Raw genomic sequence first — 24,912 nt, 5'->3', positions numbered from 1 at the left:
ATTTTTGGACTATACCTCCAAGCATTGTACTGACTTATGTAATTGAAATACAAAAAATAAAATGTTTCTCAGCTTCCAGGTCTGAATAGGTTGTCTATAAAGTGTACTTAAAAATCAAAAAATGTTCCAAGTTCATGTTTCTGTGCAGATGACATCCGGCAGGGTTTGCATTTTTTTTTTTTTTTTGCTACATGCAATAGCATGCTAGGCTGTGCTATACAGTTTCATCCAGCAAAAAAAAAAAAAAATGTATTCCAAATTTGACAGAGATGGATGAACCTTGCAAGGTCTGCCTGTTTAGCTTGGCTTGAATCACAAGTGCTACTGTTATACTCTGGGGACTCTTCATAGTCTAATAAGTAGAGGCCTAAGGGAGGTGTGGAAACGTAATTAAAGTGGTTTACCCATCTCCCTGTCTCAGCAGTTTAGCCTGCTGTCTCTTCTTCTCAATTCCTGTATTCTTCAGCAAGCTCAGGGAGGCAGCTTTGACTGATGAACAGGATACTATGAAGTACCTCAGTAGATATAGACGTTGCCTTTACCATGATAGATTATTAATTATGATTGCTAGAAATCTAATATAAATGCAGATCATATAATATGCACAGTAAATGTCTATTACATTACACAGGTTTGCATAGAACACTTACCATACTTCTGTTGACTATAGAGCTATAGATAACAGTGAGAGCACTCAGCCCCCCCAAGAGAGCAGTGACTAATGTCATCCATCCTGTCTTATCACATAGGCGCTGCTTCATGGAAACACTGAGTTGAGAATGGGAGAAATAATTTTACATAGCAGGCAAACGAAGCTTGCTAAAGCAGTGTATTTAGGAGAACTCTTGGTTTTACATAAGCAAGCAGTATAGATAGGATCCTTGAGATGGGAATACCCATTTAACTCTCATACTAATCTTCCTTCACCTCCTCTTGGCTCACTCATCTGGTTCTCACTTTGGGTCCTCTTAGGTGGTTTTCCGGTTTCCTGGTTGATGTTACACTTCATACAGGACTTCTGAGTCCAGTGATTGGGTTTCCAACATTATTATGCTTTAACACAAGCATATCCTTGCTGAAGTTCAGTAATAGGCATCAATGGTCCCCCAGGTTCATGATGTCACCCAGGAGGCAAGAAGAGACCACGGAAAAGGATGCCAAGGGAACACCAAATGCCTCAAGGAATCCCAAAAGAGATGAGAGCATGTGAGGATAAGTGCTGATTATATTTCTACACATAGGCCTCCTCTCTTAAGACCCCAGAGTATAATAGTGATTCGTAAGCAGCAAACTCCAAAAGTTTTAGGTTCAGGTCAGACCCGAAACATTTGAAAAATTCAGGTTGAATCTGAGTCATTCTGAACTGGTTCGCTCATACTAATATCAATCAGTATATGTTTTGTTTGGTTTTGTTTATTTGGGTACTGATAAGGGACAGACATTACTCAGGGACATCCACTTTTGGATCCCTTTACCATACACTCCAGTAGCTTCCAGCATATAGTAGACTGGTTTATCTACCTGGGTGTGAGAGATGCACCACAATGCACCAAAGATGTTTGAAGTTGAGGCACCCTTTTGACCACTTTCCAGGCACATCCACATTAGTAAATGCGGCCAATATTTTCAGCATATAATGCTGTTTTCTGGCCAGTATAGAACAGTGCTACCTACTACCAATGAACGTCAAATTGTACACATGAACCATTAACACAACAGTCATATGAATTGATCCATTAAAGTCTATGGGGCCGTGTGCTGGCTATTAACACAATGGCTAGCACGTGACCAGTGAATCCTCTTGTGTGAATAAGCACTAACTTGGGGAACCGCTGTAATAATGAGATCTGTAATGGTCATTGTATGTTTTCTGTTTGTATGGTTACTGCTATTCTCCTGACAAGTAGGATTGTTTACACACATAAGTGATTCATTAGGCGCTGAAGAACTCCGCACATAGACATCTATAAGTGCCAAACCTCTCGGATACACTTATTATCCTACAAGACAAGAGTAGGCACGGAGAATCACTGACTGTACCGCACACAAGCTGCTGACATTTACTCTTCAGAACATTTTATTTGGTATCGTCTTGTATCTGCAGTTACTTTCCCGTGTCACATAATAGAAAACAACTATGTGAACTCATCTCAAGATCTATTGCAGCTATTAACATTTGTAATAGAGTCTTCCCCTCTGTAAATGAACTTGCATTCTGGAACTACACAGTACAAAATAAAGTAATGTTTCTCTATCGTAAATGTAATTTTTAAAATACATACTGACTGAGTTGGAGCATACAGTCTATCGTAGTAGTAAGTCACTTGTCTGTCATAGCTATAGATTGGATTTACAGATAAAGGGAGCCTGTCAGCAATAAATTCACTATAGTCTCAGTACTAAACATTGGCATCATGTACATGTGACCACTAATGACCCAATCATGGACCTCAGCAGTGACCCTCAGGGCATGAAACCACCAAGAGAGGACCAGACGCAGTGAGGTGGTCCAAAAGAGGTACATAGGGCGACTATGAATGTTTGTTTTTGTCACATCCCAGGGCCGCCACCTACTATATTTTGGGGTCTGAAGAGATATAATAAGATAATTTGCCGACGATAGCCATTTTAGATCGTCTGAGGCCAATCTCCAAATGGTCGGTTTTGTTAAAAACCAAACAATTTGGAATATTCAGGTCAAACTCGGCTCAGAATGAGTCAGTTTGCCCATCTTACTAAGGACCTTATAGAGGGGATCCTACAGTTCCATATTTGTGATTTAGATTTTTAGCCCCATGTAAATTGTCGTTTTATTTTTTTCATATGCAAAAATGTTTTGTTCTGTTTTTGACCCGTTCTATTTTGGATCTGTGAAAACAAATCCACAAAGGTGTAAAATAAGTGCAAAAGAACTCTTTTTTTCCCATCGGTAATGTGAATACAGCCTAATAATGGAAAACTAACATAATGGACCCTGTCTGTTTGATTTACAAGTGTTTGACAGTCTGTATGTGATCTGTAGAAAAAAAAAAAGACAAGCATTCCGATACTGAATGAAGCAGCTCTACCTCTTCCTCTCACAGCACCAATAACAGCATCAGCTGCATTTAATGGGATTTTTGTTGAAGATAATCATAGATCAATTTGAATTTTAAGATTTTCTCTAAACATCTTAGTAATCTTGACTTTTTTCTTGTTCCAATGGATATGAACATGAATGCAGGACCTTTCTGTGGTCTGGGACTTGGAATAACCCCAGACATGTTTCCTTATTATAGACAGGTTATCAGGCAGGGACACTACATGTATAAGAAAATATCCCAGACACAATAAGGACATCAAGGCTGGTTATCAGGAGGGGACACTACATGTATGAGAAGATAACCCAACCACAATAAGGACATCATGGCTGATTATCAGGAGGACACTACATGTATGAGAAGATAACCTGACCACAATAAGGACATCATAACTGATTATCAGGAGGACACTACATGTATGAGAAGATAACCCGACCACAATAAGGACATCATGGCTGGTTATCAGGAGGGCACTACATGTATGAGAAGATAACCCGACCACAATAAGGACATGGCTGGTTATCAGGAGGACACTACATGTATGAGAAGATAACCCGACCACAATAAGGACATAGCTGGTTATCAGGAGGACACTACATGTATGAGAAGATAACCCGACCACAATAAGGACATCATAACTGATTATCAGGAGGACACTACATGTATGAGAAGATAACCTGACCATAATAAGGACATCATGGCTGGTTATCAGGAGGGGACACTACATGTATGAGAAGATAACCCGACCACAATAAGGACATCATGGCTGGTTATCAGGAGGACACTACATGTATGAGAAGATAACCCGACCACAATAAGGACATAGCTGGTTATCAGGAGGACACTACATGTATGAGAAGATAACCCGACCACAATAAGGACATCATGGCTGGTTATCAGGAGGGGACACTACATGTATGAGAAGATAAGCTGACCACAATAAGCACACAATAAGCTGGTTATCAGGTGGACACTACATGTATAAGAAGATATCCCAGACACAATAAGGACATCAAGGCTGATTATCAGGAGGGGACACTACATGTATCAAAATTTTGAATTATTTATATTTACAAAATTGTTTAATTGTCTACAAATGTAACTATGGTTATGTTAATGGCAAAACTCCTTTGTAATGTATTGTACATTAATTTGCTGTTTTATATACAGGTATGTTTCGGGTGGTGGTTGACATTGTCACCAAGGGCATGTCGTAGTGGCTTTTGAAATAATGTAATTTTTTTTGTCTTTCGTATGATAGATTTTGATATGTGTGAGAGCAAATATAATGTGTATGTAGGCAGGTTCATTCACCTACTAACTAATTGTAGTCAGCTGGGACATTAGCATGGGTCACTTCATTGTATGTGACCACATTGCTATATATGTATTTATAGTCGTTATGACAGGCAAATGGTGCATGAGAAGATTTACGACTTAACATCATGAATGTAGAGGACACTTTGGAAGGAACATTTGCTGCAAGAGAAGATCCCTTGTTTCATGTATCTCCCTCTAGGTATGTATTACACACAGAATGCGTCCATATTCTCCAGCGATAGGAGACGTAATGATTCACAAGGTTCTTTTTTTTTTGCCACATGATTAATTTGCCTTTGTGAAGTGGTTGAGGTTTGATCTTCATTATCACAGATGCTAAAGTACTGAGCTTGCATCTCCATTTTTCTATGTATTTGCCATTCCGAAGCGCCTGTTCTCCCTAATGATAGAAGAAAGATTATTATGTTTAATGGAAAATGTCAGCCAGTCTTTGAAAAATAAATCAATTAACATGGCACTCCTCAGGCAATAATAAAGGGAGGCACGTACCGTACCTGGCACCCTATCACCGACTGATAGATTTAGGTATCCTAAAGTGAATGTGTATTTAATAGAGATGAGCGAACACTAAAATGTCCGAGGTTCAAAATCCGATTCAAACAGCCGCTCACTGTTCAACTGTCCGAACAGATTTTGAACCCCATTATAGTCTATGGGGGGAAATGCTCATTTCAGAGGTAGGCAACATTTGATAAAATCATACTTACCAAGTCCACGAGTGACGGTCGGGCTGGATTCTGCTTGAAGTCTTCTCCAGGCACAGGGTCCCCGTGTCCTCTTCTGGGTGGAATTCAATCTGCCTAGGCATCCGGCCTTGGCAGAGCCGACTGCGCATGCGCGTGCATGCGTGCGCATGCATGTGCATGCGCAGTCGGCTCTGCCCAGGCCCGACGCCTGAGCAGAGCCGACTGCGCATGCGCGTGTATGCGCGTGCATGCCCGCGCATACGCAGTCGGCTCTGCCAAGGCCGGATGCCTAGGCAGAGTGAATTCCACCCGGAAGAAGACACGGGGACGCAGCGCGGAGAAGACTTCGGAAAGGTAAGAGAAGAACCAGCGTTGATTGGCAAAATGTATAGCATTCTGCCAATCAACGCTGGTTCTGCATCGAACCTTACACTTCGAACAGCTAGTAGTGTTTGATTGAGTACGAGTATTTTGAATACCGTAGTATTCGATCGAACACTACTCGCTCATCTCTAGTATTTAACACCATGAGGGTCTTTTTATTAAGTCAAAATCTGCCTTCCTTCTGTAAAAGTGGGCGGAGCAAGATGGAGACTAAGGCGGTGCAAGGATGCCTGGTCTGACAAATTTATTATAAGTCACACCAGAAGAGTAGTCTGTTATACTGTAGATATATAAAATCTATGACAGTCCGTGACTAGCATACATTTCTATTCTGCTGCATTACCCGCTTTTCACTACATGTGATTTTAGTCTAAAATTTTATTTGCATGTTTGTACTCAATTTATGGCACTTAAAAAATAAAAAAAAATGATGCACCAAAATCGTTGTATTAAATGGAAAAGTAAATTCAGCGAGACCTGTATTCACCACTGACTTGTGAAATCCTAAAAATATCTTCTCTACAAGATGTATTGATTGATTTACCGTTGCTTATACTGCACAACCTTGTTTAACCTGTCTTGGGCATGTGTGCACTGGGACCAATTTCATAGAAAGCCAATTTACCTATCAGCATAAAAGTGTTCTGAAAGTCCATGCTAGTGATATATAGTATATATAATATATTCCACAGCACTCTGCAAATTGTAGGGTTCATGTACAGAAAAAAAATTATAGACAGTACAGTATAAGAAATCAATTTGCATCATGGAATGGAGAGCCCTGCTCACAAGAGCTTACAATCTGTGAGGTAGACAGGGGTACGACTAGAGGGGTGACATAGGAGGTAACATTGCTTATACAGTTGATCAGCCAAGTTTGTGATAAAGGTTATTTTAATTCCGCAGATAAATAAATCTGTATGTGCTGTGTAAGCCGATCATGGAGGGGGTATACATCTCACCCAGACTACTAAGGTGGGTGAGATTAAAAACTCCAGAAAGACTAGTTCTCAGCAGATAACTTTTGTCTGCTGAGGGCTATTTCAAGTTCTCTCTATTGGGCTGGATTTTTAGGAATGGCAGGTAGGTTGGTATTGGGACCTGTCATTCCAACCCCCTCCAGTCCACACATTGTGGATGTTTCTGCATCGTGTCAGCTGCTGCGGATTGTCCTCATCAGTGAGGTTTAAAAGGTCAGCTCCAGCAGCAAGACTTTGGAAAGAGCTGGGCTGGAGAGCCAGCAGATAGGTCAGACTGTTGGAGCTGTCTTGGTTGATGCAACTTACTGTTGAGTCTGCTATTATAGGTGAGGTAACCTGTGTTGAGTTAGAGCCTAGCTGGGCAGGTATTTATTTTTGCATTGTTTCCTTTTGTTGCTGCACTGTTTTTTTGGAGTGAAAATAAAACTCTACATTTTTGGACTAAAAATCTGGACCTGTGTGTCTATGCCACCCAACCTAGCAATCCCAGACCCTGACAGCTGGCACCAGCTGGAGTCCTTTTCTTTGCAGATCCAAAGGGCCTGGGCAAACAGGGTTGCAGTCTTATAAAGCATCATGTCCTGTGGGTTAATAGTGGGGAGGGGGCATGAACAGTGAAGGGTTACTTTTAGGGAGCCTAACTGCAGAAGCATTTAGAGTAGGAATTGTGACAGGCCTGTCTGATAAGATGTGTCTTTAGGATGTGCTTGAAGCTGTAAAAGCTGTGAATTAATCTGATTGTCCAAGCTAGAGCATTCCAAAGAAGTGGTACAGCTCGGGAGAAGTCTTGCATACTGGAGTTTCCGAATGGAGATTAAGGATTGGATTTACTTGACATTATTTATACATAGAAAGAATAGAAAGCATCAAAAATTAGGATAGAATAGGCCATAAATATATGATAGATAAGGGGTCAAAACCCAGCCCCTGGACCAATCAGCTATAAATAATACGGGGGACAGAAGCAGAAAGTGGCCAGGTGGCTTCACTGCAGCTCCCTATGACTTTAATGGGAGCTGAGCTGCAGTGAAGGCGTCGGGCCTCTAGACAATGGACGGAGCTTTCTGCTTTTGGCCCCATATTGTGTACCAGATGGGTACCAGAAGCGGTTTTGTACAGAGGAGGATAGACCATATAAAAAATAAGCCCGGACAACCCCTTTAATGATTTTGTCTTTTCCTAATCATTGTAGGTTCTAATAAATAAACTGTCCGGAATAGGAATGTTTTGTAACCTGAAGGTGACTTTATAGCGCTCTGCGGAGTGCCGAGGTAGAATTTATAGCGATGGTTCAGCCTGGACTGTAATTAACAAGTCCTTGCTTACCGAATCGATATATTGAGCATTGTAAACCACAGCCGGTGTCTGTAATTTGAGCGTGTGATATGTATATTAAACACTTGTAGCTTTAATGTGTCTCAACCCTTGGACCTCACATTTTACTGCACATTGGAAATAAACATGGTGATGTAATATTACTGCTGACAAAACCCATCATGGAGTATGCAAAGGGCATAGACAGCATGCAATGGCTAAATATCTCCTCCATAGCTGTACTGTATATTAATGACAATGACAAGCATTAGTCCTCAGATCTAGATTATGTACCAAATGCAGGGGTCAGAGCATTTGGAGGTAGTCCTGGGAGCGCGGCGCTTACTGCTTAGGTAGTGTCAGGGTCTGGGGTTGCTGGGTGGGATGGCATAGGCACAAAAGTCCAGATTCTTTAGTCCAAAACAAAGGTAGAAGACACAGCTCCAAAAATATGACCTCTCTGTTGGCTCTCCAGCCAAGCTCTGCCCAATGTCTGCTGCTGGAGCTGGCTTCTTAAGCCTCCCTTGAGTCGCTGCCGGAACATCCGCAAAGTGTGGACTGGAGGGGGTGGAATGACAGGTCCCACTACCAACCTACCTGCCATTCCTAAAAATCCAGCCCAATACTCAGCATTTACCAAAATGCTCAGCAGACGAAAGTTATCTGCTGAGAACAAACATTCCTTCTGAAGTTTTCTCATTTCACCCACCTTAGTAGTCTGGGTGAGATGTACACCCCTCCATTACCTGACCAGCCATCGGCTTACAGTAGGATGAGTGATGTCATAACAGTGGGAAGATAGTGATGCATGGCGAGGCTGGTGATGGTAGGAGTCTGAGTGGAAAGAGCAGTGCTCTCAGAGAGCTGAAAGCCCGCCCCCAGTGCACCAACTGCCTGATTTGCATAAGACTTAAAAGTTGTTATTTTCCAAATCTACAAATATTTGCAAGGTTCACCTGCAAGTTTCAGATGTTCGCTTTGAAATGAAAGTGCCATTATTACACCCTAAATATTATACTCTGGGCCCTGAAGAGACCTCCGAGGCTCTGGCGAGGTGTGGAAAAGTAATAAACAGTCCATACTCCATGGACTTTGTCCATTCTTCTTTCCCATCACCTTCTGCTGTGACTGCGGAGGACTGTGATTGGGCTTCAGTAGTCAAATGGAGGTCATTGACATTATGACACTTGCCGAATCGGGCTGCTGATATCATCACTGGGAACAAGGACCAGTGCCCTAGAGTTGTGAGGAAAGGTAAAATGAGCTGGTTGTTATTTCTCTGCACCTCTATGAGGCCTCTGCTTATTAAACTCTGGGATCTGAAGAAACCTCAGAGTATAGTAAATGATTTGCATGTGTTGAACCCCCAAAATGTCAAGTTCAGCCAAACCCTCAATTTTTAGAAAATCTGACTCGAGGTTGTTTGCCAGATGTTAATTCTGGTATATCTTTATACTGTCTAGCCTAACATCATCTATGTATTGCCTTAGTTTACACCAAAAAGTGTACCTAAGGTTTGGCACACAATGTCAGATCTTGAGTCAGGCCCCCTTTCCATTAAAAGGGTTATCCACTTTCTGAAATGGATGGCCTGTCCTTAAAATAAGCCTTCAATAGTAGATCTGTGGAAGCCCGACACCTGGGACCCCTGCAGATCTCTGGTACACTTCAGTGAAACAGTGCTGCAGTTTGTATGGCGATTGAGCTGCACGGTGAGAGCCGAATAGCCTCGCAACCAGAGATCTTCAGAAGTCCTATGTGTCAGACCCCTGCGGATCTAACATTGATAAGGATAGGCCATCAGTTTAAGAAAGTGGCTGACCCTTTCCTTAAGGTAGGCAAGAGATTAATAAAGAGATTAATAAAGTTTCAAGAAGGTGATAGAGTACAATGCCCTCCGCTATAGACTTCCTCTTCTAGAGACCAGGGTATGAAGTGGGAGTTGTCAGCTGGGCAGTTATTTCCCATGAGAACAAAAAAACTGAGTATATTGAAAACCAACATGGCCGAAAGATGGAACACCATAAACATTAGATGGTTAATTGGTCTTTCCAAAATTTGATATCATGGACAAAATAATTCTGATCTGTATAGGCATCTTTACTATCCTGCCATATTTAGACCTCCAATTCTACAATAGATCTATCATCTGTCATTAATGACCACTCTCCTCTAATCATAAGGAAAAGACTCTGCCCCAGGCTACACAGCAAAGCTACCTACTGCATGATCCAAAATTGTGTGATCCACAGTGTGAAAACTGGAAAAAAAATTCTGATATAAAGGCATGAAAAATTCAAAAAATGACTAAATATCAACCTTTTGTTTACAGAATTGATACACAGTTTAGTAATAGTCAAATCTAGTGTTCGATGATTCAGAAATGTATATTTTCTTGATTGATAACCTCCATCTAGGAATGTAAAGCTGACTCTAAAGTATATATATACTCGAGTATAAGCCGAATTTTTCAGCACAGTTTTTGTGCTGAAAAAGCCCCCCTCGGCTTATACTCGAGTCAAGCAAAAAAAAAAAAAAATTTTTTTTTTTTTTTTTTGGGGGGGGAGTGGAGGGGTCTATGACCAGCCGCAATAGTAATGTATAGAATCTTCCATAAAATAGTGAAAAAAATAGAAGCTTTAAAAATATATAATAAAAAAATAAATTAAATATAAGTTGTAAATCCCTCCTTTTCCTAGAATACATATAAAAGTAGAAAATTACTATGAAACACTAGGTATCATCTAGGAAACATTAGGTATCCCTGTGTCTGACAGTGCCCGGTCTACTGAATATAGGGGATCTGCAGTGCTCCTGTTCCATCGGGTAGGGGTTAATAGGAGCACTGCAGATATCCTATATTCAGCCAGGCTGAATTCCACATGGGGGAAAAAACCCAGTCCTCAAGCTCAGGGAAGGGGCAGACAGACAACCAAAACACCCCCTCCCCTTCCCCAGCACCAGCAACTACTGCACCCAAAAACTCTGACCATGTTAATTTTTGAAATTTTCCAGTAGCTGCTGCATCCCCCCCCCCCTTCTGCTTATACTCGAGTCAATAAGTTTTCCCAGTTTTTTATGGTAAAATTAGGAGCCTCGGCTTATATTCAGGTCGGCTTATACTCGAGTATATACGGTATATCATTTCTAACTATTTCATGTGTAGCATCATTTCCTATGGCCACAAAGAACATCAGAGCTAATAGTGCCCATGAGGTGATCGCCCATTACTATGAATTCTCCTTCGAGAACAGTTGGCATGAAACGTTCTATGTTGGCTGAAGGCGTCCTTGACTCTAAATGCAAGCACATTAGGTTATGCGTCATTGCTCATTGATACTGGATACTAGCAGTTTGTCAACACTAGCTATAAATCATGGGAAGTGTATACAGTTCTTTATGCAATGGGTCTTATGGAAATTTATTTTCATGATTTTTGCACCAGGTTTAGCCCCTTAGTGTCTTATAAAGGTGAAATTTCAAATTGGATCAATCTTCCATGCATCATTATAGAAATACCAATAGATATTCCCTTTAAAACTGATAGTATCAGAACAATTTCCCCTACAAGTATGGGAGATCCATTAAATGTTTTGAGTTTATAAAATATAGAAAAAAAACACCTGCAGTATATGCGTTTGTTTTTTTTCTTTAAATCCTGGTCAGCTTTGTGCAGCACAGTTGTGTTTAGGCTGCCAGGGCTTGCAGTAAGCAATATTACCAGTGTAAAGGACTACAGCTCCCTAGCTTGCATACTGCTCTGTTGCAAGGTGTAAGATCGAAAAAACTCACCATCTGCACAGCAACTTTTCTTTTACAGGACCTGTGTAGTTGTTACCATCTTCTTTAAATTGAGTATGTCAGAAGAAAAGTCAAACTAATGGCTGTACCTTGTAGAGTGTCTTCTACACTTTCCGAAGATGTCTTTCTTATTCTGCTTTGTAGCTCCATTTTTCATTATTATACAAATTAACTGAACTGAAAGGGCTTTAGGGGAATTTTTTCTCCTGTTGGGGTTTTTCTTTAGATGGAGTGTGACAAAGTGACAGATGTCACTCAAACGATGGGGCAGTAGGGGGTAAATATCTAGAGGAGTTACCACTTACCTCCTTGGATCAATGGTAGTGCCCTGGTCACTCCAAAGAACTCATGTCTCAGCAATGGAGGTACCATTTCAAAAGGGGAAACCACTGATTCAGATAACCGTTACCTATCTTTCATGGGGGGGCTGGGTTCTTTAATTGGGAAGTGACAATTTGATCACACCAAGACTGTCAGGCAAGAGTCAACTGAAATAACTATCCATGCCCCCTCCTAGAACAACAGTTCTCTACAGTGACTGGTGCCTTCTAATAGTAAGTGGGTGTCACAATGGCCCACACCCCAATGCCCATTATGCCGTTAACTCCTTTGGGTTACGTGGCTAATGCAAAAAAATTTCAAAAAACTTGTGAGTGAGCACTTTCACTAATTCCTTTCCACTCTAGAGGTAACGTTCCAGCGTTTTCCCCGGCCGTACACCTTGGCGCCAGGATCACAGCATGTTGATCACGAAGGACACTTTCTTAGAATTGGGATAACCCCTTCAATGACCCCAAACCATATATCATCATCGGCCAGTTTTTGGTTCAGTTTGTGTCCTCACAATACATTGACTATATCATTTAGGTTAACCGTTTGCATACTGTACTAAAATAAAGAGTCTTGGTGCTTAATGTAAATTAAAAACTGATTTTTAAAGAACTGATAATAGTTTTAATTTGCCGGGATAAAATAAAATCCCCATGTGAGTGATGCTCAGATGATTTTTTTTCCCCTTAATCCTCAATATGTACGTTATCTCGCGGTTCAGCTTTACGCCTATAAAAATGATTTGCCTAATCCTTCAGTTACATATTTGTCCAACAGCCATGGAAATCTTTAATTCCATTACAATATTAAAGAGATTTCTCTTCCTCCAGTGACACATAAGTCGTTTTCGAAATTCCCAGAAGTTGATCCCTATCGACTGCAGAAAGTTCCATTTTAGCATTGATCCATTGTAATATTAGCTAATTGGGGTTGGCATCTCGTACAGTGGCTGAAAATGTTGTTGTGGAGGGAGAGCTTTTACTTCTGGAGCTTGATAAATAAATACGTATAGTGGGGAATCTCTCAGGTAGATGCTCGGTAGCAGTGCAGGAAACAGGGACACAGACACTGGATTGCACACAGGTTCAGGCTTTATTCATATGTAACACATACACTGCTTTTGCAAAGCCATAGGATAAACAAAACAAAACCCTTCTCGGCTGAGAAACTAACTTAAACGTAAGGAAACTTTTCCCTGACTATACAGAAGACTGGCTACCAGTCTCCCACCTTGGCAACAACAATGGGTGGCACAGTACCTGCTTTCAAGGTCCGGTCTGGACAAGTCACCCTGCTAGTCTTCACACTTAGACTGTTATTAGGGCCTGATTAGTCAGCTGACCTCCCTGGTGTGAGTCTTTACCATACACCCTTTAGGTGCCTGTCTGGAATATACTTGTCTTCCCAGACCACACCCTTCACTCTCTCAAAGTGTATATATATATATATAGATAGATAGATAGATAGATAGATAGAGAGACATTTTTAAAATATTTCTAATTTGCTTTTAATTTCTTATTGTGAATCTTTTTTATTCTACTATATGTCCAGTACATGATTATGGGGCGGCCATATTGCCTGAGCTTCTCCTCTGCTCCATTAACATCATTTAGTGATACACTATACAACATAGTCATGGCCATAGGCAGCAGTAGATTGGAGACGACTCGTTGAGGTCCATGGGAGAGTTTTCTAAACATGGAGTATATAATAATAATATCACCTATTGTCAGTAGTGGATGAAATGATGGGTCAGTGGTGTTATCTATAGAGTTGTGAGCCTCTGTCTGTCTTGTCAATGATGCTGCAAAGAAAACCCTATCAGAATTGGCACTGTCTATTATTCGACTTAGTGGTCAGAGCAAAAATTGCAGGCTATGGAACTTGTTTTTGGTTTAAAAATGTGGTCGTATTCTTCCATTTCACCATTTCATAACCAGACATGTTCTGAGTCTTTGTACATGCCATTGTGAAAGTGATCATTTGCTTTCTCGGTTGATTTTTTTATTTTTCCGTGAACCGTATTGTTATGTTCTTGTTATTTCTATATGTTTTTCTTTTGTCAATTGGAAATGTTAAAAACGGAGTTAAAGTGTCTTTTTTGTATTTGTTCTATTTTTTATAGCACAAAGTGGCAATACAATACTGTTTACAATTGTGTCCATTCACATTAACATTGTCTTTCTATTGTTCTGGTCCCTCAGAGGAGCAGAACAACAAGGAGGTAGAGCAGTAAAGTAGTGACAAAACATGGAGTCTGATGACTATGATGGGACCTGTCGGGTGTCCATCGTAAATTGACATTAGTAGGGCAGGACTTTCCAGGTGGACTCTGCGTCAGGGTCTCCATTGGAGATTCCAGTGTCTGTGCCTTGTTTTGTTTTATTGACTTAACCTTTATTTTAGTTTTGCTTTATTTTTTTATCGATTTATTTTAAATGTTCATATTGTACCCAATAAGTTAATGAAAGACATTGGGGGTAGGAGAAAATAAGAAGGGTGAGGAGAGGGGGAAGAGAAGAAGGATGGTGGGAAAATAAGGGAAGAGGAGGGAGAGGAGATGAAGAGAGGAGACAAAGGGAGGGGAGAGTAGACTAGTGTAGGGAAGAGGAGGAGAAAAGAGGGAGAGAAGATAAGCAGAGTAACGGAGAGGAAAGGAAGGAAGATGAGGGGAAAAGAGGGAGAGAAGATAAGGAAAGTAAAGGAAGGAAGATGAGGGGAAAAGAAGGAGAGAAGGGGAGATGAGGAGAGGAAGGGAAATGAAAGGAGGGAAGAGAAGGGGAGTAGAGAGGCGAGGAGATCAGGAGAGGAAGAGATGGGAGGGGAAAGGAAGGAAGAGGACGAGAGATGAGAGAGAAAGAATAGAGGGATGAGCGAAGGGAGGGGGGGGAGATGAGGGGAGTAGAGGAAAGAGAAAGGGAGCAGAGGGGACAGAAGATGAGAAGAGGAAGGGAGGGGAGGGGAAAAGAGGGAAAAGAGGATAGTTGAGGGAAGAAGAAGAAGAGAGGGATGAGAAGAGGAAGGGAGAGGGGAAAGGAGGGAAGAGGAGGGGAGTAGAGGGAAGCAAAAGGTAGATGAGAGGAGAACAGAAGAGGGGAGAGGAAGGGAGGGGAGAGGAAAGGAGGGAAGAGAAGGGGTAATGAGAAGAGAAGAGATGAGGAAAGGAAGGGGGGAAAGGAGGGAAGAGGAAGGGAGTTGAGAGGAGAAGAGGAGACAAGAGATGAAGAAAAAATGGAGGGGAGAAGGCGGGAAGAAGAGGGGAGAAGAGAAGAGAAGAGAAGAGAAGAGAAGAGGGGAAAGTAGATGGAAAGAGGAAGGGAGAGGAGGGGAACGGAGGGAAAATCAGAGAAACTGAGGGAAGAGGAGGGGCAATGAGAGGGGAAGAGAGGAGGGGAGTGGAGATAAAGAAGGGAGAGAGGGAGGGGAGAAGAAAATAGGAAAGGAGGGGAGAGGCTGTCTCCCTGCACGTGAGTGGGAAACATGCTGTGAGAGGGGAGGAGGAGGGGTAACATGCTGCAGTTCCTCTGCTCCAGTCTGTATGTGAGACACATGCTGAGGTAGTGGTATCAGCAGTTGCTCTTCTCTAGCTCGCCATTAGTTCATTCAGCATTTGTACAGATATGATGGAGAGACTCATTACACAGACTGAATATATACAAGTTACCTGCAACCCTTCTGCCTGTCCTACTTTTACTATGGATACCATCTAAGTAATAAATCACACTAAGCACCAAAAGACAGAAACAAAATCACACACACACACACACACACACACACACACACACACACACACAGAGTAACCTCCATTGCAGTGGTCGGGGCACCAGCAGAAGACTTTCCATTCATAGATTGTTTAGGACCTGGCACATAAATGTATAACTGAGGATACTTATGGAAATCAGTTTTGCATCGTGTAGTCATTATGGCTAAAGCATGAAAAAGCTTCTGTTTGTTCCAAGCTTCTGGCTGGAAACGCGGGGTTTCTTTTTCTGTGCTGGCAACTGCTTTCCATACGCTTGATAAATAGGAGAGAATAATATTAGGGCCGCGGATTCCATACAAGCAATGTAGTCAGCAAAGTGATTGTCAAAGCAACAATCATGGAGCACTTACCAGCCTACAATCTATGGCTATCAGTGCTGAATCCCAGGAGCATAAAGCCCAGCAATTACATTTCATTAACGCACCAAACAATGATATATTGAACCGAGCGACTCCCAAGGGACTGCTTTATGAACCACTTTCCTTCGACTATATGTAACATTTGCCTTCTGCATTGTAAAGTTTTTGTTAACCATTTTACAAGTTGGCCTTAAAGGGGTTGGACCGAGTTTACAGGTTATATAACTTTCTGATCGGCGCGGGTGCAGAATCTGAGATGATCATCACCAAGTATTGAGTTCTGTTTTTCCACATGCATGGGGTTGAAAGTTGGCTTTCTTAATCCCAATATAGATGCAAGGAGCAGAAATGTACTCAGTACATGGAAAGCAGGACCATAGATCCTGTGATCGGTGGGGGTTGGACGCCGACTGATCAGCACGTTATAACTGATGCTGTGTATAAGTAATAACTTTTACATTTGGGTCGACCATACATTTGGGTCGACTATACATTTGTCGACCATATCTGCACATGAGTTTCCATTTGGGGAGTCCGCTTGGGGACCGCGAACGGAAACCTCATCTTCATAAAAAAGAGGTTACCTTAGGAAACCCGCGGACCCCATAGACTATAATGTGGTCCGTGTGGTTTCCATATGAAAAATACAGAGAGAAAAGGGTTGCTTGTAGGAGAGGGGAATGGAATGGCCCAAATGCAGATGTGAACTAGGCCTTAGTTCTAAAACTAATACAGTACATTATGTGCTTTGGGTATGTTCTTAATGTTAATTGTGCACGATCTGCCTTTTATACCGCATTAACTGGTACTGTGTGTTTCCTCCATTCATCAGTGTTATCTCCATCTAACTCCATTACAGAGATAGGATCGCACAGTAAGATAGGACTAAAATATATAATTTTCATGACTACCCATAACCAATAACGAGTTTTTATTTTAACTTATAAATGTTAATGTTACAGACACAAAATACAGAATTTTACATTATGCAACATTTTCCTTATTGCACATTATGCAACCTTTTCCTTATTTCACATTATGGAACCTTTGACTTATTGCACATTAGGGAACCTTTGACTTATTGCATATTATGGAACCTTTGACTTATTGCACATTAGGGAACCTTTGACGTATTGCAAATTATGGAACCATTGACTTATTGCATATTATGGAACCTTTCACTTATTGCACATTATGGAACCTTTAGCTTATTGCACATTATGGAACCTTTCACTTATTGCACATTATGGAACCTTTCACTTATTGCACATTATGGAACCTTTCACTTATTGCATATTATGGAACCTTTCACTTATTGCACATTATGGAACCTTTTGCTTATTGCACATTATGGAACCTTTCACTTATTGCACATTATGGAACCTTTCACTTATTGCACATTATGGAACCTTTCACTTATTGCACATTATGGAACCTTTCGCTTATTGCACATTATGAAACCTTTCGCTTATTTCACATTATGGCACCTTTCACTTATTGCACATTATGGAACCTTTCACTTATTGCATATTATGGAACCTTTTCCTTATTTCACATTATGGCACCTTTCACTTATTGCACATTATGGAACCTTTACCTTATTTCACATTATGGAATCTTTCGCTTATTTCACATTATGGAACCTTTCACTTATTGCACTTTATGGAACCTTTCACTTATTGCACTTTATGGAACCTTTTCCTTATTGCACATTATGGAACCTTTTCCTTATTTCACATTATGGAACCTTTCACTTATTGCATATTATGGAACCTTTCACTTATTGCATATTATGGAACCTTTCACTTATTGCACATTATAGAACCTTTTCCTTATTTCACATTATGCAACCTTTTCCTTATTGCATATTATGGACTCTTTTCCTTATTACACATTATAGAACCTTTTCCTTATTGTACATTATAGAACCTTTACCTTATTTCACATTATGGAACCTTTCACTTATTGCACATTATGGAACCTTTCACTTATTGCACATTATGGAACCTTTCACTTATTGCACATTATGGAACCTTTTGCTTATTGCACATTATGGAACCTTTCGCTTATTGCACATTATGAAACCTTTCGCTTATTTCACATTATGGCACCTTTCACTTATTGCACATTATGGAACCTTTCACTTATTGCATATTATGGAACCTTTTCCTTATTGCACATTATAGAACCTTTTCCTTATTACACATTATGGAACCTTTTCCTTATTTCACATTATGGCACCTTTCACTTATTGCACATTATGGAACCTTTTCCTTATTTCACATTATGGAACCTTTCGCTTATTGCATATTATGGAACCTTTCACTTATTGCATATTATGGAACCTTTCACTTATTGCACATTATAGAACCTTTTCCTTATTTCACATTATGCAACCTTTTCCTTATTGCATATTATGGACTCTTTTCCTTATTACACATTATAGAACCTTTTCCTTATTGTACATTATAGAACCTTTTCCTTATTTCACAGTATGGAATATTTCGCTTATTGCACATTATGGACTCTTTTCCTTATTGTACATTATGGAACCTTTCTTGATTTTATTTCAGTTTGCATTCATTTGCTATAATAGGTCAAACAAGTCACATAAAGCATTTACATTGCAAATCTAGGCCAGTACCGAGCCAGCCAATGGAGAACATCTGCCTGTTGTCATTAAAGTGACAGCTGACAGATGTGACATGTCTAGCACTGAATAAAGCAGAGGGTTACAGTAGCAGGTGAGCTCCGCGCTACATTTTCCCTGTGGTGGCGTTACAGGGGAATTGATCACTCGCTGCAGAATTCTCAGCCCATGATCGGCTTACAAGGGTTGTCCAATTTAGGAAATCTATTATATGCTTATGTAGGGGGACAGTCTTCTGTAGAGGGATCCTTATTTGTAGAGATTAGGTAGACAGAGAGTTGCTGGCTCTTGAGTACATATTCTGTGCTGCATTACACAGACATCTCATTTAATTCACTGAGCACTGTGGAATACATAATTTCCCCTGTGGGGGCGCTGCAGAGAATTTGATCACTTAGCGCTAATTTTCTCAATAGATTACCGTTCATCTCTGGAGATCCCAGCAGGGGAGCTTCCTTATCAGTTTATGGAAAGGGAACCCTTCTAAGAAAAGTTAAAAGCAAAGAACCATTTCAAGAGACCATGTATACAGCTGTGGAAGCCAGCAAGATGGCCGGGTGGTCACTTGACCCTCTTGTTACTGGGGCTATTAAATATTTTACTGACTTGTATATCGCCAACCAGTGGCGTAACTACCGCCATAGCAACAGAGGCAGCTGCCACAGGGCCCGGGGCATTAGGGGCCCGGCGACAGCCGCTACCGCTGCTATCATTATGCTCGGAGGTCTTTTCGGACCCCTGAGTATAATGATTAGCGGCTCGGGAGTGGTAAGAAACATAAAAAAACTGTTACTTACCTCTCCACGATCCGTGCAGAATTCGGCCTAGTCGTCTGACGTCTCATGACCCCAGCCTGCGTCCCGGGTCATGTGACATCTGACGTCATTGAAGATCGACTACTATGGAGGCCGACAGCGTAGGAGACGGGAGATAGGTGAGTAACAGAGGTTTTTGTATGTTTTTCTCCCCCTGGGTCTCCAATTATTATACTCTGGGGGTCTGAAAAGACCCCAGAGTATAATAATTGTTTATGGGTGTTCACAGTGGGACATAATACTGTGTGCAGGGGACACTATGGGGGATAATACTGTGTGCAGGGGCCACTATGGGGGATAATACTATTTGGAGGGACCACTATGGGGCATAATACTGTGTGAAGGGGACACTATGGGGCATAATAGAGCACGTAGGAATGCATAGGAGGGGGTCGGTCGAGGTCTTCGGTGTCGGGTGGGGGGCCATGTCAAAAGTTCACCACAGGGCCCCGCCATTCCTAGTTACGCCACTGTCTCCAACATATTCTTCAGAGCTTTACAGACATTGTAGGTTACTGTCACCATATACGGTCAAGATGTCCTCAGCGTGTGGGAGAAAACCGAAGTACCTGGAAATCCATACAAAATATAAAGTCTTTGCAGATGGATTCGAACCCAGGACTCCAGCACTGAAAGGCTATAGTGCTAAGCTGCTGATGGTTTAGACTCAGTTAAAGAGGAAAACAAAATGTCATGAACCAAGGAATATGCCCAGTCATGAAGTGGTTAATCAGTATTAGCACCCATTCAGACCACAGAATCTGTTACTGACTTTGAGGTAGATTACGACCTAAAATCAATGGCAGATTCCACCCTATGTTATTCAATATTGGGGGCCGAGATCGATACAGGATGGTGAAGAAAGCTTCCATCTTGATCATTCTGTCGCTGATTCAGTTGCAGAGTCCCCAGCTCTAGACTCCCGCTGATGAGGCCTATTCATTTGGTCGGGACCCAAGGGGGGAGGGGCTAATAAGAGGAATATGAGGCAGAGGTCCTTCTCAAATTGCTGTGTAAATGTCCTCTGTGTGAACTTAGCCTTAGCATCATGAGGATGACCTGCGGGCCCTCCTGGCTAGTGGGCCCAGTGGCAGATTCAACTCCTATAGGTGTGCCAAGTGGAAGTTTGAGCCATAGCCTATATTGGAAGATATTTTCCGATCTTGTATCTTCTCCAACCCTATAGTCAGACCATTGGCCCTGTTTACAGGCAGACAATAGTTCTGATGATGTTATAGTGCTGGACCCAATAGAGCAGGGGTATTGCTGTGGTCCTGTGGTATACGCAGCGCTCATGAGGACCCATATAGGCCACGATCACCTGTTTTTAGACCCTTATAGTGGTTACAGGCCTGTGAATAGAGGGTATCAGTCTGCTCCTATAGAAGCTTATGTCGTCTAGTATTGTATCCTTACATCTTAATGAATAAATTTGAGTTGACTGACAAGTTTTGGGTTTCATTTGAGCCTATTTACCAACATAAATATATGCAGATATGCGCTTCATAATTAAGCTAATTAGAATTAACATCATGCTAATTTATGCTAATGAGACACGAATGGAGGCATATACTTATTTTAAATTGATCCATGCTGTGGGAAGCTTCAGTTCAGGTGTTAGCAATTGAGGAGTTATGTAAAGTTGTAATTATCTTGTCTGGTACATCGTATTCTAAAGTAGCTATAGTGTCTATGGCATTGACGCCCAACTGGTAACGCAACGGCTGTCACCCACTTGTGTACGAGGAGTGACCCGGGCCACAGGAGGAAGCAGCTGGATGGGAAGCTGCATCTTCCCCAGGTAAAGGATTAGACAGGAACAGAAAGGTTGTTATGAGACATCTTATCTACTCTCTCAGCTTCACTAGAAGGTAGCTTGGCTTTGCTGTCTTAGGGAAATCAGGATGGTTTTCCTAAAGGTAACAGAAAGTGCATGGAAATCATACTGCCAAACTGCTTTGGCTTGGGGTCACCTCTAAGGGCGTTGTCCTAGTAAACGTCCTGGTCTTCACCCTCCCTGGTCTTCATTGTGGGAAGTCTTCCAGGCTGATACCTTCTAAGATGGCTCCCACAGAAACAGGATAAGAGACATAATGTGTACATGGACTAAAAATAGGACAGACAAAAAATAGAAGCCGGGTGAAAAACAGGAAACAAGGGCAGGACTACGGGACAGGTAATATAGTTATCTTCTAATCTAGAAAGTCATGAGACTACAGAATATTGCACAAAGCCCAAAGGCTACAGGAATCAGAAGTAAATTGCAGAAAGCCCAGGTATCTGAGATATATGCAGAAAGTCCAGGGACAGGCAGGTAATGCTAGGTTCACACTAGTGCCGGGCTCTCTATCATTTGGATACATCGGAGGACCCGAACAACAGCCGTTACACATGGAGACATTAACTATAATAGGGTTCACCAGTTGTCCACCATTACAAAACTGAAAGTGACAAAGTCCATGTAGGACTTTTTTCTCTGTCAATCTTCATCAGTCTCTGGGACACTCTGATGCTGATGTGAACCCAGCCTAACAGAGGTATATTGCAGAAAGGGCCTGGGCCAAACACAATGGGAAAAGAATAAAAAAGGTAGGCAAAAACACCAGCAATAAAATAACTGAGCACCATGCGTGCACACATATCAGGGACAGAATACAGAACTTAGATACCAAAGCAGAAAAGACAAGCTAATATAAAACAGAATGCATACATGGGTCACATCACAACTCATTGTTCAGCCAAAGGGGGACCAAAGACACAGTTTTGAGTAGATACAGAGACACAGGGATAGGCTGGAGGAAATATTGCAGGTGTAAACACTAATAATTAAAGGCACAGTTACAGAAACAGAACACAAAGGTAGCAAATAAGCTAGGTCTGCTAAAAAAAGAAAGCAGAATGCCAGTGGACACAGAGAACATTTCCATAGGGATTTCCTGACTCTCCGTCAGAGGCAGATGTTGGGGAAAATAAGAATAGGACATGTTTCCTTGTCAACTGTGCAGACACAGATTACACCTTCATTACATGCCACTGTCTCTGCCTGGGCCATTTCCAAGTGTTTAGCAGATGGAGGTTTGTTGTCACATTACATGTCCATGTCCATTACATGTCTTGTCGTTATCAGCCAACCACCGTTGCCTTTGTTTGCAGTGAGTGTTGGAAAGGGAAGCCTGGTCTGCTATAGACTGGAACTATACTGCTTTTAGCAACAAATTCACATTCTGTGTGGGATCGATGGTCAGATTTGAGTATGGTTGCAGGTCATTGCTGTGTAGTGACACACTACCCCAACTTCTGGTGCAATGATCTGGGGATCCATCACATAGAACAGGCAGTCACCCCTACGAGGTATACTAATGGTTCAGTGATATGTGCAGGACATCCTGGGGCCACATGTGTTGCCTTTCATGGCAGGGCAGACAGTTGGCATTTTTCAGCAGGATAATGCTCGCCCACATAGTAAGGATTTTACAGGAATCAAGAATGTCTCCACCAATTACAACACTTCCTTACCCCTTGTTGACATCTGCTTTTGGTATTTCATTCGGGGAGTCTGCATGGGGACCCCCCGAACTGAATACTGAACGCAACTGCAGTCGTTGTGCAGTAAAAGCACACGGACCCCATAGACTATAATGGGGTCTGTGAGCTTGCCACGCGCTGCCCGCACAAATCAGAAAAGTAGATTGTGAACTACTTTCCTGTCCACATGATCCCTGCGGAGATCTGGCGGCAAGCACATGGACCCTATTATACTCTATGGGGTCTGTGTGCTTGTACTGACACACCTCTTGCAGTTGTGTTCGGTATTCAGTCCGGGAAGGGGGGGTCCTCCAGGCGGAATCCAAACGCTGATGTGAATGAGGTCTTAGTCTGCCCGGTTTCCAGATGTATCATGAACCAAGCATTTATGGGACCACCTATAATGTCATCTTCCATAACTAACAAGTGTGCAGGACCTACAGGTTCAGCCTTAGCATCTGTGGGCAAATGCGATACCGTATAGAACCTGTATGCCTCCATGTCCAACCATCATGCCATCTTGTATCCAGGCTAGAGATGGCTCAACAGCGTACCAGATCTTCTATATCACCATTACATTGAAGCTTTAATCCATTCCAATAACTCCTTCTTGGTATTTTTGAGTGTATATTTAGAGTACACAGATATTTCCGAGTCTATCTGGTGTCGTAGGTCGTTACTCCGAATGTCATTCCCATTATACCTATAGTTAACGGAGCCAGCTAAATAATTGTCTTTAGTTTTACAGACGACGGAGGAATTTCCCTTAAGCCAAATACAACTGATGTGGAAGCATGAGTAGATACAAGGGAGAGTTAGGAAAACTATCTAATCATCTTCACTCAGTGTGATTCGCGACATTAGACAGGGTCTCCCAGGCATTGCTTGTCAGGGCAGGTGGAATACTGTACATACATTTGACATGCATGAAGAGCTTTGCACGAGGATGTTATTTTTCCTGTATGACTGAACACATTTATTTAAAGGTTATTGAATTTTTGCATTTGAATGTGTAACTAAATTTTACATCAATAATTCATTTTTTTCTTTTTTTTTTTTTTTTTTCCCAGAATGATTCCTGGGGAAAACAGTATTCGTATGCACTCTTCAAAGCCATGAGCCATATGCTGTGCATTGGTTATGGAGCCAGGGCTCCCGTTAGTATGTCTGACCTATGGATAACTATGCTGAGTATGATTGTTGGTGCCACGTGCTACGCCATGTTTGTTGGCCACGCAACAGCCTTAATCCAGTCCTTAGACTCATCACGTCGACAATATCAAGAAAAGGTAAGTCTTTGCTTGCCTATGACGAAATTTGTAATATTAATGGTATAGATGGACTGATGGATGGATCGATTTGACTTGGTAAAGTATTATTTTCCAGGGTCTTCAGACTCCAGAGTATAATAGGTGGAAGCCCAGAGGAGGTGAAAAATCAAAAATACATTTATACCTTCCATTACCCATTTTGGGCCTCCTCATGGCATCCAGCAATCTGTGTTTCCTTCCTCGTGGCTCCTGGCGCTCTTCTGTGATGTGATGTGACTGGGGTCACCGCTGAGGCCTATGAGTGGTGATATGGGCACAATGGGTGACATGATGTCACAGAAGACCACCAGTGTGTTCCTCCTCTTCTGTGACATCATGACGCTCAGTGTGTCAATGTCTCCGCTGAGGCCCAATCACAGGCCTCAACGGTGACCCTGGGTGCATGACATCACCAGATGCCGTAAGGAGGAAGACACAGAGCGTTGGACGCTATAAGGAGGCCCAAAACAGGTAATGGAAAGTATGAGTGTTTTTTTTAAAGTTTTGCCACCTCTCCTGGTCCTCCACTTATCTAAAGAGACCTCGGAGTATAACGACTTCCCTTCCGGTTCTA

The 24,912-nt window shown here is 41.8% G+C and overlaps 1 protein-coding gene across 1 annotated transcript in view; it reads left to right on the top strand.

Annotated features, from left to right (window-relative positions):
• Window positions 1-24,912, top strand: part of HCN1 (hyperpolarization activated cyclic nucleotide gated potassium channel 1) — a 275,879-nt gene that overhangs the window by 179,125 nt on the left and 71,842 nt on the right. Inside the window, exon 4 of the mRNA XM_075269278.1 lies at window positions 24,099-24,317. Coding sequence (XP_075125379.1) covers window positions 24,099-24,317 — 219 coding nt within the window. The remainder of the gene's footprint in view (window positions 1-24,098; window positions 24,318-24,912) is intronic.

This window comes from Leptodactylus fuscus, chromosome 1, assembly GCF_031893055.1.
Source record: "Leptodactylus fuscus isolate aLepFus1 chromosome 1, aLepFus1.hap2, whole genome shotgun sequence".
Classification (NCBI taxonomy): domain Eukaryota; kingdom Metazoa; phylum Chordata; class Amphibia; order Anura; family Leptodactylidae; genus Leptodactylus; species Leptodactylus fuscus.
The sequence above is the reverse complement of the archived record's forward strand: the minus strand, read 5'-3'. Positions and strand labels throughout refer to the sequence as shown.